General features: G+C 20.0%; 1 protein-coding gene across 1 annotated transcript in view; it reads right to left on the bottom strand.

Moving 5' to 3' along the window:
* Positions 1-15,043, bottom strand: part of LOC128951650 (uncharacterized) — a gene marked incomplete at its 5' end in the record, with an annotated part of 30,486 nt that extends 15,443 nt beyond the window's left edge. The window contains one exon of the mRNA XM_054296900.1: positions 14,995-15,043. Coding sequence (XP_054152875.1) covers positions 14,995-15,043 — 49 coding nt within the window. The remainder of the gene's footprint in view (positions 1-14,994) is intronic.
* Positions 15,044-15,991: the final 948 nt, after the last annotated feature.

Genomic DNA, 15,991 nt, shown 5'->3' with positions numbered 1-15,991 from the left:
ACAAATACAACATATATTATTATATTTATACAAACACAAGAATATTCTCTACAAAAAAAATATTCTGCAATACTATAGGTGTTGGCAATCGAGAGCTACATAAGCCGATTGAATGGCTAAAATATAAAAAACAAATATTTTATATGAAATACTAGAGCAAAATAATAGATGATAAACTCGTTGATTGAGGAAAGGGATATCTACTGTAGGAGTTATACAGTGTCTATATATACATATATATGTGTTGAGATATTATAGTCTGTTAATATAAGATATATTTAATTGTGTTTTTAGTTTTCTGTACACTAATAGTTAAGAAATAATTAATGACCACAAAAACAAAAACAAAAATTTTTTGGGTATCATTTTTTCTCACTATTTATATATGATATTATATATTTTTTCTTACTCTCAGTTATTATTTATTATTATATTATTTTGATTTTCATTTGTTTCACTCATTTATTTTATATATATACAGACACATACATCGTGTGTGTGTCTGTTTAGACGTATAGACAGAAAATAGCATTAATATAACTTATGGGCCGGTATTTTACGGTCACTTTGATTTTGTCATAATATCGTTAATCAAAACATAAATTATTGATTGTCTCTCTTTCTCTCTCTCTCTTTCACTATATATATATATTTATAGTTTTTGTATGTTTTTAGTCACAAAATAAAAACACTTATAAAAATATTCACCAACTATTTTCTCTTATATCATATATATTGCATACAACTATCAATCTATTGATTAGTTTACAACATAGTGTTTAGACACTCATCATCATAGCTCACATGTACAGTATGTATGAGATCTAAACTGTATTAGACATTCAGGTCATACATAGATTGGTTATAAAAGTACATTATATTAATAAACATTTATTTTATTTTATTTATAGATTTATTATTTTTTCTTTTACTGTATGTTGATTGTTAAAGTATTAATTTCACGTTTATTAGTTATTGTTATTACAATTTTGTGCAAAATGTGTATTCAATGTGTCATAAAAATGATATAAAATGATATATGTTATCTAATATTTAAAGACTAAATCAAGGAAATTGAATTTGTTTTAATAAAGTCAAAGTTATGGTATATATATATATATACAGTATATAGTAATATTCAGTGTATATATTGGTACTTAAATAAAACACACACACAAAATATATAATATAAAATTAATTCAATCAGTGAGTGTCATAAATTTATTTATACGCTAATAGACACAAATTATGTATTTAATTAAATTAAATTAATAATATAAATAAAAAAAACACATACATATTAACTTGTCAAAAATATGTCAATGTTTATTTTGATTAGCCAGCTAATTATTTATTTTTATATTGTTGAATTCAATACTTAGTACAAAAATTGTAACAAATATTTTTGACATTATTTTCCAATAAAAATAAAATTAATAATGAATATATCTTTAATTAAATTTAAATACACTTAAATTAACTGGTACAGTTTAATTAACTTAATTATTTTCTTTATTGTTAAAGTAGTATTTATATAAAAAGTGTTAAAAGTTTTATCAAACATTTATTTATTTACCAAACTATTGATATAATATTAATATATATATCGGTAAGTAATATGATAAAAAAATTAATAAAAACTAGTTTTTAAAAATAATTAATTAAAAAAATATTTATTTAAAACAACAAATTCTAAATATTTTATTATATACTGAAAGTTTAATATATACTGTATTGATATATTTTTTATTTTTAAAAATTTAATTCCGACTTAAAAAAAATTGTTTTACAGTAATATTATTTATAATTTTAAATAAAATGTATTATACTCATAGCTATTATATAGAGTACTAATTAGAGTTTTTAAATTTTTATACTAAATCTGTATTAATAAAAATTTCAATATATTTAATTAGAAAGTATAAAATAATGTTTCTAATGCTCTAAATTATTATAAATAATAAGTAAATACTATTAATATTTTAAACCTATAATACTATATATACTGTAGTATTTTTCAATGCAATGTAACAAAATTGTTAAAATCAATTAGAAAAATGTTTTAACATTTCATTTATTATATTTAATATAATAAATATATTTTCTAATATTGAAATTACATTTTTATTGACTTTTAACCTAAACATTAACCTATAATATAGGGTTAACATTATAGCAATATTATTTAACAATACTATTGTCATTATTAAATATATTACAGTATATATTATTATTATAACAATTTTTTATGTAAAAATAAAGATCTAATTTATTTTCCTATCGCTTGAAATAACGGAAATCACTTGAAATGCAAATAAATTATATATAAATTTATTGTCTACACTGAATGTAATTTTAATATACAGTATATAAATATATTAAAAAATCAAATTTATTTATCATATGATATATTTGTCACTGATTTGAATCTCTAACTCTAATAATAATAATAACAATTTCGTTATCATTGTTATTAATATTCATATTTTACATATAAGTTTAAATATTTTTCTCTATGTTTTTATTATAATACTGTATTTTGTAATATTATTAATAATAATAATATACTGTATTATACTGTATGTACTCTTTGAGTTCAAATATTTTGTTTGATATTCAAATTCATTTCCTATGCATCCCTTTCCCTGTCATTGCATTCACAATATTATGAAAATCTATTTATATACAGTATATATATATATATATATATATATATATATGTGTGTATTGCTTATGATATAAATTTTTATACATCAGTTTATTTTTTGGTTATAAATATACTGCATATATATTATATTTATATAGCAAATTAAATATAAATGTTATTTATGGTGTCAACTGTTAAACGCTGTGATGTTATTATATGAAAATAAATTTTTCATATATTTAATAGTTATATCATATTTTATCACATTTCATATACAATGTAATTTATTTTATAATAACATTGCTAAAATATATATACTTTATATATAGTGTATATGAAAAGTAATTATATTTTTTTAAATTATTTATTAGAGATAAATCTCATTTGAAAAATGCAATTAAAAGGTTAATATTTCGGGTCAATTGTGTTAGCGATTATTAATTTTATTTTTCAAAAATATTATATATCATCTATTTTATAGTTAATGTATGATATAATTTATATTATTTGTGTGGGAATATACATAAAATACTATATAGTATAGTATTTATAGTAAATTGAAAATAAAAAAATTATTTTAACACATAAAAATACTATGAAATTTTTTGTTTTATATATATATATAAATTAATATGTGATTTAAAATTATATACTCGTAAATCTATTAGATATACTGTATAAACAATATATATATATTTATATCTATATCTATATATATCTTTCAACAAAATAAAAGTCAATAAAAAATAGTTATCTTCAAAGTGCTAATGATATTTGAAATGACATAAAATCTTATCTTTTAAATAACTATTCACTCACTCACTCACTAACACACACACACTCACACACAAACATTGAAAATAAATATGATTTTCAAGCAACTCGTAAACCTCTCAAAAACAATCACTGATTAATGATCTCAACAGTGATATGAAATTTAATGCTTTCATGAGCTGACTATAACTTTTAGTATTAGTAGTAATAATAAAAATAATAAAATTCATAATTTTTTTCTAAGTGAAAAAATCCATTAATAATATGTAAAACATTTTATTTTTATTTATTTTTTGATAAAATAATGCGTTTTCTCTTTTATTTTAATCATAATCATAAAATTATTTATTTTTTTAAATTATTTATATATATTAAATATATATATATATACACTATATCTGATATGATATTTATCATAACATCATTATTACATTTATATATATATATATTKAAGCATTATATCTACAATATTTTTCACATTTTTTATATATAAAAAATCTAGTTTATTTTAGTTATAGATATATGATATTAATTTCAATTTTAAAAATTATGTAAACAAAATTATATACTACTATGTCCATAAAAAGCATCGATATAATTAAATATGATAAATTGTTAATTTATGCTAAATAGTTAATAATCATAATTTTTAAAAACACTATTAATTTATAATATACAGTATGTATGTTATCATAATTTATGTATAATTAATGATCAGAACAGTTGAATAATCAATTAATTAATACATTTGATACCCGAAAACTGTTTGACATCGACTTAAATACAGTAAACTAAACTAAACTACACATATATTTGCAAATAGCAATCATTATTTACTTAAACTTAATGCAAACACACACACACACACTCACACACACATACATACATACAAAGTTAACAGTCACCCACCCATTAGTAGAAAGTCATTAGAAATTTAAGTAAATTTTTTATTTTTATGCATAATATAAGTGTGTACTGTATTATTCCATATAGTGTTTTAATTTTTGTTTTCTTCAATATATATATATATATATATATATAAACAGTAAATCTAACTAAATAATTGTCACACTTAGCCTATAGTTGTTTAGTTTATATTTGAAGTTTTTATTTCTCCCGAAAAGTAAAAAGACTATTAAAAAAACTACAACAAGAAAATACACAAAATATTTCAAAAATCAATTTATTAAAAGCATAGACAAATGAGTGCCTCATTTAGTTAGTTAATAGTAGTAGTAGTGTACACACACATACTTTATTTTTGTTGTGACACACCATTTGATAATATATTATATAAATTGTATATAAATATATTAAATTTTTAAAAGCATTTTTGTTGTGTGCAAATATTTTTTTTGTTTGTCTTTACTATTCACATAAACTATTATATATTGTATATACTGTACTATAAGTTAACATTAATTTAAAGTTTAGCCATAATTTTAAAACCTCACTAAAGCTTTTTTTTGCTTTCTCTCTCTCTCTCTCTTTCTCTAAAATTGCATCAATTTTTTGGCAAAATTTTTTAGTATTTTCGCTCTCTCTCTCTCTCTCTCTCTCTCTCTCTCTCTCTCTCTCTCTCTCTCTCTCTCTCTCTCTTTCACTCTCTTTTAAAGCATTTGTTAAATTAAATATTTGCTTTTTTCTAAAGAAAATATTTCTGTTATTTTATGTTTTGTTTATATTATTTACTAACATATTTATTTGCAGACTCTCTATTAGTAAGTCATATAAATTATATTTGTTTGTATATAATTTATATATAGATAATTTATTGGTTATTTTAATTTAGTAGATATTGGTATAGTACATTTAAATATAAATATATATTTAGTTGTTTTTGTTGACATAATTATAATTGATTGCAATTAATTAAGTTTTAATTATGCAAAGACACACACATACAGACACAGACAAACATATTAATACAAATACATGTTTATCTATAAAATTACACAAATATGTAGTTTCAAGATATTTTTAATTATTGGTTCAATAATTTATTAATCTAAATATATTTACTGTATAATATCCATTGACTGTTCATTTATTTTGAGAGGGGGGAGAAAAATTACATTCAAGCATATTTGAGATGATGATGATATAATGATAAAAATTAATTTTTGTTTTGTGTATAAATTATAATATATGTACAGTATATACGGTTATAATATGCACTGGCTAGTAGTAGTAGTAGTCATTATAAAACTAACAGTTTGTGTGTATTTAATTGATAGGATTCAGGAAAAAACTGTTGTCCCATAAAAATGCTAAGTAATTAAAATATGCATATTTAAGCTTATAATTTAGCTTAGTATGTAATATTATATATTATATTTAACAGTATGTACTGTACTATACTATGTATATGAGGTGACGGTGTGTTTTGGATGTGTCATAAACTTAATGATTGATTGGCAGTGAATTTGTAAAACTATTTTATATTAATAGTGAATATATCAAATGTATATATATTTTAGTTTATCTATGTGTGTGTTATTTGTTTAGAAATTCTGTAAACATATTGTAATTTATATATATATATATAAGTTATATAATTTATATAAGTTTTTTGTTATTAACTGAGTTAATATATAAATCAAAAATTGATATTAAAAAATATTAATATTTTTGTCTACATATAAATCATATATATATACAGAAATATTGAATATTGTTATAAATATACTAATTAATAAATGACATTAAAAATTATTATTGAGTATATAATTTATAATATCCCCAAAAAATCGTGACACATTCATATTAACCGTAATATCAATATTATTTATGTATTGTATGAAAATATTATTAAAATCAGACATATATTTTATATATACACAGTATATTAGATATCATATATGTATAAACTTTTTATTTATTATTATTACTAATGTTGGGATCCGTAATTATTTATGGCTCATTAATATATATAAATTTATTTATATATATATATATATATATATATATATATATATATAAGTATATATATATAGTATATAGTTTATTATGCAATACCAGTTTTAATTTAAATACTGTGTATAATTTTAATACTATTAATATAATTTTTTTCCAGTAAAATTTTATGTCATTTTTACGACTATATATTTATTTTATTTTACGTATGTACATAATATTATATATCAATATATATATATATAACATATATTATAATATGAAAATTCAAAAAAAAATTCAAAATTACTACAATAAGTATAATAATAATATATATTTTTGTATATTAATTGTTTGACAATTATACTCAATATTTATTGTGTCCACAAAATTTTTTATTTATTATAATACTAATGGCAACTATTTTATGATTATTTTAATTAAATAATTTTTTTTAAGTAATAATATATGTTTAGAACTTTATTGTACTGTATATAAATATATATATATATATATATATATTTAGGTCATCAAATATTAAAGTATTATTCCTAAACTAATATTTAATTCATTATTTAACTTTTATAATTTATTTATAATATCATTTTTATGTAAATATTTAAGTAATAGACAATATATTTCTAATGTTTTCTTGTTTTTTAAATAGCTTTTTCAACATATTTAAGATCTAAGATATGACACATTATTGTTATTATTATTATTATAATGATACTGTATTATGACAATATGTATATAAATATATATATATATAAAATAGTTAATATACTAACAATATTCTCTCTCTCTCTCTATATATATATATATAATAAAAACTATAATTTTATATATATATTATAGTATGTTATCAACACTATTATAACAGACAATATAGTGGTTTTAAATATTTATAAAAGATTGTTACTAAATATTAATATAAAAAAAACTTTTTTATGAAATTCCTTATCAGACAATACTGTATATAGTTTCACTTTTTTACTACATTATAATATTACTGTATTTATGATAATATCTATATAATATGTTTAACGACAAGATATTAAAATCTATGTACAGTAAATACTTTAATAAAATAAATTCAAATAAAAATTATTTAGATTTAATTTTTTTTCCATATTTTACAATACTATATATCAATCGATGATTTATTTATTTTTTGTTGAGGACAGTTGTTTTTTGGTCTATGATAGTAGTAGTAGTAGTAGTAGTAGTCGTGTCATGAATCTGTGTATCTATGAGATTGAATACCACACTAAACACAATACATTTGTGGACATGCAATGAATGAAATGTAATAAATATATATATATAAGAAATAATAATAATATTATTATTATTATATTGTATACAATTTTGAGTGTATAGTTAGTTATACCACCAAACTATAAAATGCTTGAATTGTGTAGACATTTCTATATAATATATAACAAACAATAAAAACAATATTAAACATCACATCACATGCAACTACATTTGTACTATTATTATGTGAAATAAACCCCAAACTGTATGGATATGTTGTGCTAAACTTAATTACATTTGAAAAACATATAGTGTATTATATCGGTATATATATATATATAAAGAGAGAGAGAGAGAGAGAGAGAGAGAGAGAGAGAGTAAGTACAAACAATAATTGCATGTATAAATCTATCATATATTATATAGTTTAATAAACTTTATATATATATATAAACTATACTACAATATAATATATCGGATTACTTATTAAATTCTGTTATATATATATACATAAATATATATCAAATTTATTGTATATATGTTTCGTGTCTTAAGTATTAATAACACGAATATTCTTAAACTTATAAAACTAATACCACAATATATACAGAATAGATATAATATATATATATAACTTACTTTATATACAATATATATAATAAGTAAAAACCTTAAATACTGTATCTATAAATGTAATTTATTTTTTTGTTATACTATTTTAATATAAGTTATGTTACGCTCGATATAGCAGAGAATATTCTGGGCAATAAAATAAAATTGTCACAATTTTATATATATATACACTATATATAAACTATAAAACAATAACATAGGAAAACAACAAAAAAGTACATTACATGTTGTCATCCGGTATTTATCTAATATCATATACTGTTAGTCTTTATATATATATATTATCTTCAAATATAAATATATATTGAAGTTAATTGTTTGATTTTGATGTAAAAATGTAGTCAATTTTCGGAGATTGCTGTATATGTGTATTATTTAATAGTAAATATCAATGTACTGTATATACAATATAATATTATTTAGTAATTTATATATGATATATAAAAAAAGTGACCAAATAAAAGACAAAAATAAAAGTCTTATTTATATTTATTTTGAAACTTTATTACACAAACAAAACAAATACGACTGCAGAATATATTTTGCTTTAATTTTTTGTATTATTTTTATGTTATTTTTATATACTAATACAATGCGTGTGTGTGTGTGTGTTATCAGCGTATATATCGTAACCATTGATTGCTATCTTAACGTATATTTTATTATATACTATATTTTAGTTGTATTTTTTTCTAGTAATTAAATTGTGAGTTTAGTTTTTCATCAATAAAAATCTAAGAATATACTGTATATATACTATATCTAAATTTATTATAATATATGCAAATTAATTTGTCTTTAATATTTTAAATTTTAGCATCAATAAAATCAACATTAATTATATAAAGACATTAAGAAAAATATATTTTTATTTTCTGATAAATACAGTAAACACACACTAAATAAAGTGACTTTTATTTCTATGAATAAACTATAAATTCAATTAAATGTCCACTGATTCAATCACTTATTTCCCATATATATATAAATATATAACATACTATACATGCAGTATAGACAGTCAACAAAAATCAGGGAAAGTTAGATCAATATGAGGGTCACATTTGATGGCCAATAAATTATTATCAACTCAATTGCTCAACTACTATCAAATCATATTATACAACTGTACTATTTATATATACAATATATATATGTTGTGTAATATACAGCTTTGTATTTAATAGACTGTGTATATGATATATAGCAATAAAATCTTGAAGTTTATATTGCAATTTATATTAAATCTATATATTTTTCTATAATAATAATAATAATAAATTTATATATACACTAATATCCTTATGTTTTACTGGCCTTTTATTAAGTGAGTTTGTGCTATGAAACATATATATAATTTTTAAGTCATCCTATCTATGAGTGGGTGAATGAGTTATTAAGTGAGTGAGAAAGTTAGAGACCCCTTATGTCTATACGATCATTATTATTGAATTTTTCTCATACAGAGACAGATATAGAAATATATATATAATAAATATAATATACGATATAATATATGTTATGTCATATCTATGATGACACAGACATCGAGAGAGAGAGAGAGAGAGAGAGAGAGAGAGAGAGAGAGAGAGAGAGAAAGAAAGAGAGTATTGTTTTCCGGAGACTCAGCTTTTTATTGTCAGTCATCCAAAAATATATGTGATATTATTATTAATATTATTAAATAAATATATTAGTGTATGAATTGACTAATACAGTACCACTGCTTTAATTAGATAATACTGAATACATAGTGAGGACATATAGTTGGGGCGACAGTCATATACAGAAAATATATTGTATATACTGTACAGTATATAGTAGTTTATAATCGCTTGAAATATCAATGAAATTAGTTATGTTTATATAGCGGACAATATTTAATATATATAATATTGTACTGTATATTGAATACATAAGCGGGAGATATTCCATAAGTTTGTTATGTAATGGTAAGAGTCTGTGTATGTGTGATATGGACGGGGGAACTGTAGTCTAAAATTGTTTGTATATGTATGGTTTCAATAGTATCTATTTTTCTGTCACCATTTAAGCATTGTTATCAAAATAAAACCACAAAACCACATCATATATCTATGTGTAGTATAACCATAAACCACAACAACAACAGCAACAAACCACTGCAACCAACTACTACTACCATTACCAGTGCCCGTCAATTCACCACAAAGCTATTGATATGAAACCACAAAAATGTTTTGGTGTTTCCCATTCATTGAATACATTGACTAAATTTTTAGAAATTCATTCATTCATTTATTCATTGCATTTAATTTTTATCATTCAATTTATGTATCGTTTCGGAAAAATGGTCACAATTTCCGGTGTGTCTAGTATTTTATGGAGAGGACAACAATAAATGACAATTATTATTAACTATATTATTAGTCGCAYTTTCTCTCTCTCTCTCTCTCTCTCTTTCTTTATCTCTTTCCTTCTAATGTTTACAGTAAACACTGTTTGCTAGCATTCAGGTGTTGAAAGTAATGATGAGATGAGATAGAGATGATAGAGAAATATATAGTAGTTTTCTTCATCAATGGATAGTAAGGGTGTGTTTAGACTTATGGTTTATGTCTGGGCAATCAATAGTGTGTGTATTTGAGAGAGAGAGAGAGAGAGAGAGAGAGAGAGAGAGAGAGAGAGAGAGTTTTGTTATATCGCTAATAGATATAGAGAGCAGATTGTCGGCACAGGGATTAGCTCACAGGCACTTCACCTGGACTTTCATTATATTTTATTTTATGTCTGTATACATACAGTACGTATACAGACAATGTCAGTGCTGATGCAGATGTGTCGATAGGACTGACACTCCACAAACTAGTCATATATTTATTTATATCGCACGGTATGTGTGCCCTCTCTTTCCTCTATCTATCTCTTCTATATGTCTGAGTTGACGGTGGAAATGGAGCTACGCTTGAGGTGACGCGCGTGACGGACTGTCATTCATTTAATTTCTCAATATAGCTAAGTATATAATATATATATATATATATATGAAAACACATCGTAAAAAATGCCATTTTTATAAATATGTAGTGTATATCTTGGTTGTAGTATTTTGACCAAAAAAATATTTATTATGACTTTTTTTTTTATTTGCCCAAACATTTTGCAAACACACACACACTCACATACAGTATAGTAGACAATGCTATCATTGTACATAACTTTTTTTTTTGGTGGCCCCTTTCCCTTCCCGGTACCACCATTCAATATAATGGACAATTACATTAATATTATTACATAATATAGTGTAAAATATTTATATTATCATATATGCATGTATTTAATCATACATTTATATTATATTGATATTTATATACCGGTATAGATTAGGCAATAATTTTAAATAATAGATAGTTTTTTGACATTTATTGTAGGGATGTGTATGTGATTTTGTGGGGCAAGTAGTATATCGTCGATTGTATTGATACTAACTATAAATTTTATGACAATGTTTGTGTGTGTGTGTCCACTCTCTCTCTCTCTCTTTCTCTCTCTCTCTCTCTCTCTCTCTCTTATTTTATTATGTGTTTGCAGGTTATATATAGTCCTATACACCCCATTTCCCATCAACAACAAAAAATAGACAGCCATTTGATTTGATCCCAAAAAACATTACAATTATTACCAGGCATTCATATATGATATAAAAACATATAAAAACATTCACACATAAAATGTGTTGTTATTTAGTTTGATGACATCAACACATAAAATAAAAAAAGAAAAAATAGTTTTTTTTGTTGCTATTTGTATGAATTAAACAAATAATACTATAGTACTCAACAATAATAATAAAATAAACAGAAAAATTTTATCATAAAAATTCATGTCATTTACTGTTATTGTAAATGTTATAAAAGTTTTCTCCCTCTCTCTCTCTCTCTCTCTCTCTCTCTCTCTCTCTTTGTGTGTTTCAATTTAATTAAAGGCTTATTGTGTGATATGATTATTACTTAACATAAATCATAGACAAACCTATGATTATATCTCATATCAATGTGAATATTAAAGTAAATGTTTATTACTAACAATATAGTGTAATCATTTTTATCAGTAAAAATATTATTAGCAATTACTTCAAAATCTGCTATTTTATTATAGCAATACTATTGTATAAAATATTAAATATATTTATATATATATAAAGAATATTCTCATTCAAAATAATTTATATATATATAAATTCCAATTTTTATTATTATTATATAATAAATAAAAAAATTATTATTTTATTTTTTTATTACTATTTAGATATTTTATTATAAGTAAATAAATAAGCCTTATAATACTTATATTTTATTTTATTTATATACAAATATATATATTAAAATTATTCTATATATATTAAATATATAAAAATAACATAAATTATTATATTATATGCCACTAGAAAAAATTTGTATATACTGTAGCTATAGTAGTATATGTATAACAACATGTATTTTCTGCAATTTATTAGAAAAGTGATTAATCAAGTTTTTTTCAATAAATTTTATATATAATAAATAAATTTTTATAAGTTATAGCTTTATATTTTAATATTAGTAGGATATATATTTATATGCAGTTTGTTATGTGGATTGCATGTTATATTAGATTACATGAAGATTTTATATAATATAAAATATATATCAATGAAATGTTATAAAAAAAATCTCAAAGAAAAAGATTAAGTGATTTTCTTTGTATAATAAAAATTAGTTTCTATATATTAATATAAATGATATTATTAATATTATAATATGAACTAAAATATATTTATTGATTAGTAATTTTTTAACAAATTTTATTTCATAGACATATAAAGAGTTAATTTTTTTTAAATATACAGTATATATACAAATTTATTAGTATAATATATGAAAATGTTATTAATGGTTAATTTGATGTCAATCTTAAATTGTATGCTAATTAGTTTTCATTATTTTTTATATTTGCATATTAGATGTCTTAAAATAGTATACTATAGATTATAGTGTAACAAAATACAATAATTGCTTATTTGTCAATTAATAATGTATTAACATATCGGATAAAATTAGTTTTTATTGATTATAATAAATATTACTTGAAATAAAAGTGAAATTATTTTCTTAGTTTTTCATAGTATGACCTGAAAACTAATTTTTCTAAAATATTAGGTTAATTATTATTGCAAATACAGTATATATTTATATTGGTTTTTATAGATTTATTATTTAAAATTTATCAATTTATATACATTTTATTTTAAATAAATACATAATAATTATTTTGCTTTTAATAACGTTATGTATTTAAATATATTGAAATTTTGTTATTTTTTTTGTTTTATAAAAGTATTATTAATTTATTAGGCATATATTTTAATATATTTATAACACTGCAAATATATTTAAATGTAAATTTTGTGGGATTATAAAAATATGTAAATGTAATTATTTGTTACTTTAAAATTGTACAGTAAATGTTTTTTATACATAAAATTAAATATACTCATACACAAAATAATAATGATAATAAATTAACTTAAAAAATACACAAAACATTTTTTTAGTAAATTTTTTATTTTGTATATTTTTATTTATTTTTAAAATCTATATATGATATCATTGTATAGAAGAAATGAAGTCAATAAATTTAATTGCATAGAAATTGCATATAAAAAGTTAAATTTTTTTTGTTTTATTTACTTTGAAATCTTTTTTTTTTTTGAAAATTAAAATTGCAAACATGTTTTCTATATATATATATATACAGTGAATGCTCTATTATTTTGCATTGTATAATATAGATACTAATTTATAAACAAAAATAATAATAAATAGAGGGAATTAAATAAAGTATTTTGCTCTTTAATTATAATGGCATTTAAATTATTTGTTTTCCAAATTAAATCTAATTAAAAGGCATTCCTAAATGTGTACCAAAAAATATTTTAACAAATTTATTTTACAGCAATGAATTTTCTACATTTAATACATGTATTACACATGTACTGAATGTATGCAAATACACAATATACTGTAGTAGTTGTATATATATATATATAAAGAGGAATTAAATGTAATAATAAAATTCAAAAAATACAATAATAATAATAACAACAACAACAACAACACGATATAAGAGAAAATAATTTTAATTAGATTTTTAATTTAATTTCATTGGTATTTTTATAAAATTAGATTTAGGTTTTATCTATGCATTTAAATTAGTTATTTATATCTTTGTATATGTATGTACAGTATGTATGTGTGTTTGTATATGTTTGTGTCTCTGTGTAATAATATGATTAGTTTACAAATAATACATGTATAATATAAACTACTAATGAATATGGAAATATTTGGTTTGGGAATGATTTTAATTAAATTTTATTTAATCAATGTATCATTAAATATTTATATATATACTGTATTAATAAAAATTTATATATATACTCAATAAATATATATATTACTAGTTATTTTTCATTTAATATATTTTTTATTATAATATAACTCATATATATTATAATAAGAAAATATTATATTCAATTTAAAATTCATTTGATTATATATTATTTTTTTTAAATTATAAAAACATTTTTTAATTATCGCAAATTATGAAAATATAATTATATATTTTTAAATATTTTTTAAAAGTTGCATAACTATATGAACTAATATTTATGGATAAAATATAATTATTAGGTAATTTTAGAAATATATATGTATAATAATTATTTTAAATAATACTAATAATAATAATAAATGTTAATAACTTACCGTTGAAGCAAAAATTGATCGCATAGTAGTTTATAATGAATAAAATTATTGAATACATTATTATTATTATTATTATTATTATTACTTTAGAATTGAAGTATTTATTTATTAATAATTTTTATTATTGCGATTGTTTTATTATAATATTATTAGTATTAGTTGTATTGTGTGGCAGTAATATAACAATTATTTTTATGAACAAATGTCAACTAATATTACACATATATATATAAATTAATTTATTTAATTATTAATATATTTTAGTATTATTATTATTATATTGTAAGAATATTTTGGTTCACATAAAAATATATTAAAATAGTATATAATATAATACTGTATATAATAATTAACACATAATAATAATTATAACTAATTAAAAAACCAATTTTTATGTTATATATATATATTAAATATATTTTTTTGTATTTTAATAATTGACTGCTTTTTATGTGCTAATAATAGTAATATGTTTTTGAGTATAATTATAACGTTTACCATACAATTCGCACATAATATTTATTAATCTTAATATTATAAATATTGTATTATTTTTTAATAAATAGTATATTTTTGTCGACACTTTAGATAATACCACTCTTTTTCCCACAAATTTCAAGTGCTATTATATATGATGAATATCTATATTAAATAAATTATATATTTCAAAAAATTAGTCTGATATATATACCATAGATTATATATATATATATAGTGTATAACTATATTTCTAATAAGTACTGTATATAATATATATTTAATAAAATTTAGTCTATTATAAGTGTGTATGAATGAGAAAATTGTTTACATAACACAGATGTTTGCTATAGTAATATATATATAATATATTATTTTTTGTCGGTATGTACAGTATGTATATGTGTGTGCCCTACCTCTCCAAACACATCCATTGTAATACTACAACCGAAAAGCACCGGTAGTTTTAGTTATATTGTTTTATTCGCATTCACACACAATATATATAATATTATATTAC

Source organism: Oppia nitens, unplaced genomic scaffold, assembly GCF_028296485.1.
Source record: "Oppia nitens isolate AA-2021 unplaced genomic scaffold, nextdenovo-longstitch-racon4-pilon3 scaffold11_pilon_pilon_pilon, whole genome shotgun sequence".
In the NCBI taxonomy this organism is placed as follows: Eukaryota; Metazoa; Arthropoda; class Arachnida; order Sarcoptiformes; family Oppiidae; genus Oppia; species Oppia nitens.
Note: the sequence above shows the minus strand (reverse complement) of the source record. Positions and strands in the feature narration are given on the sequence as shown.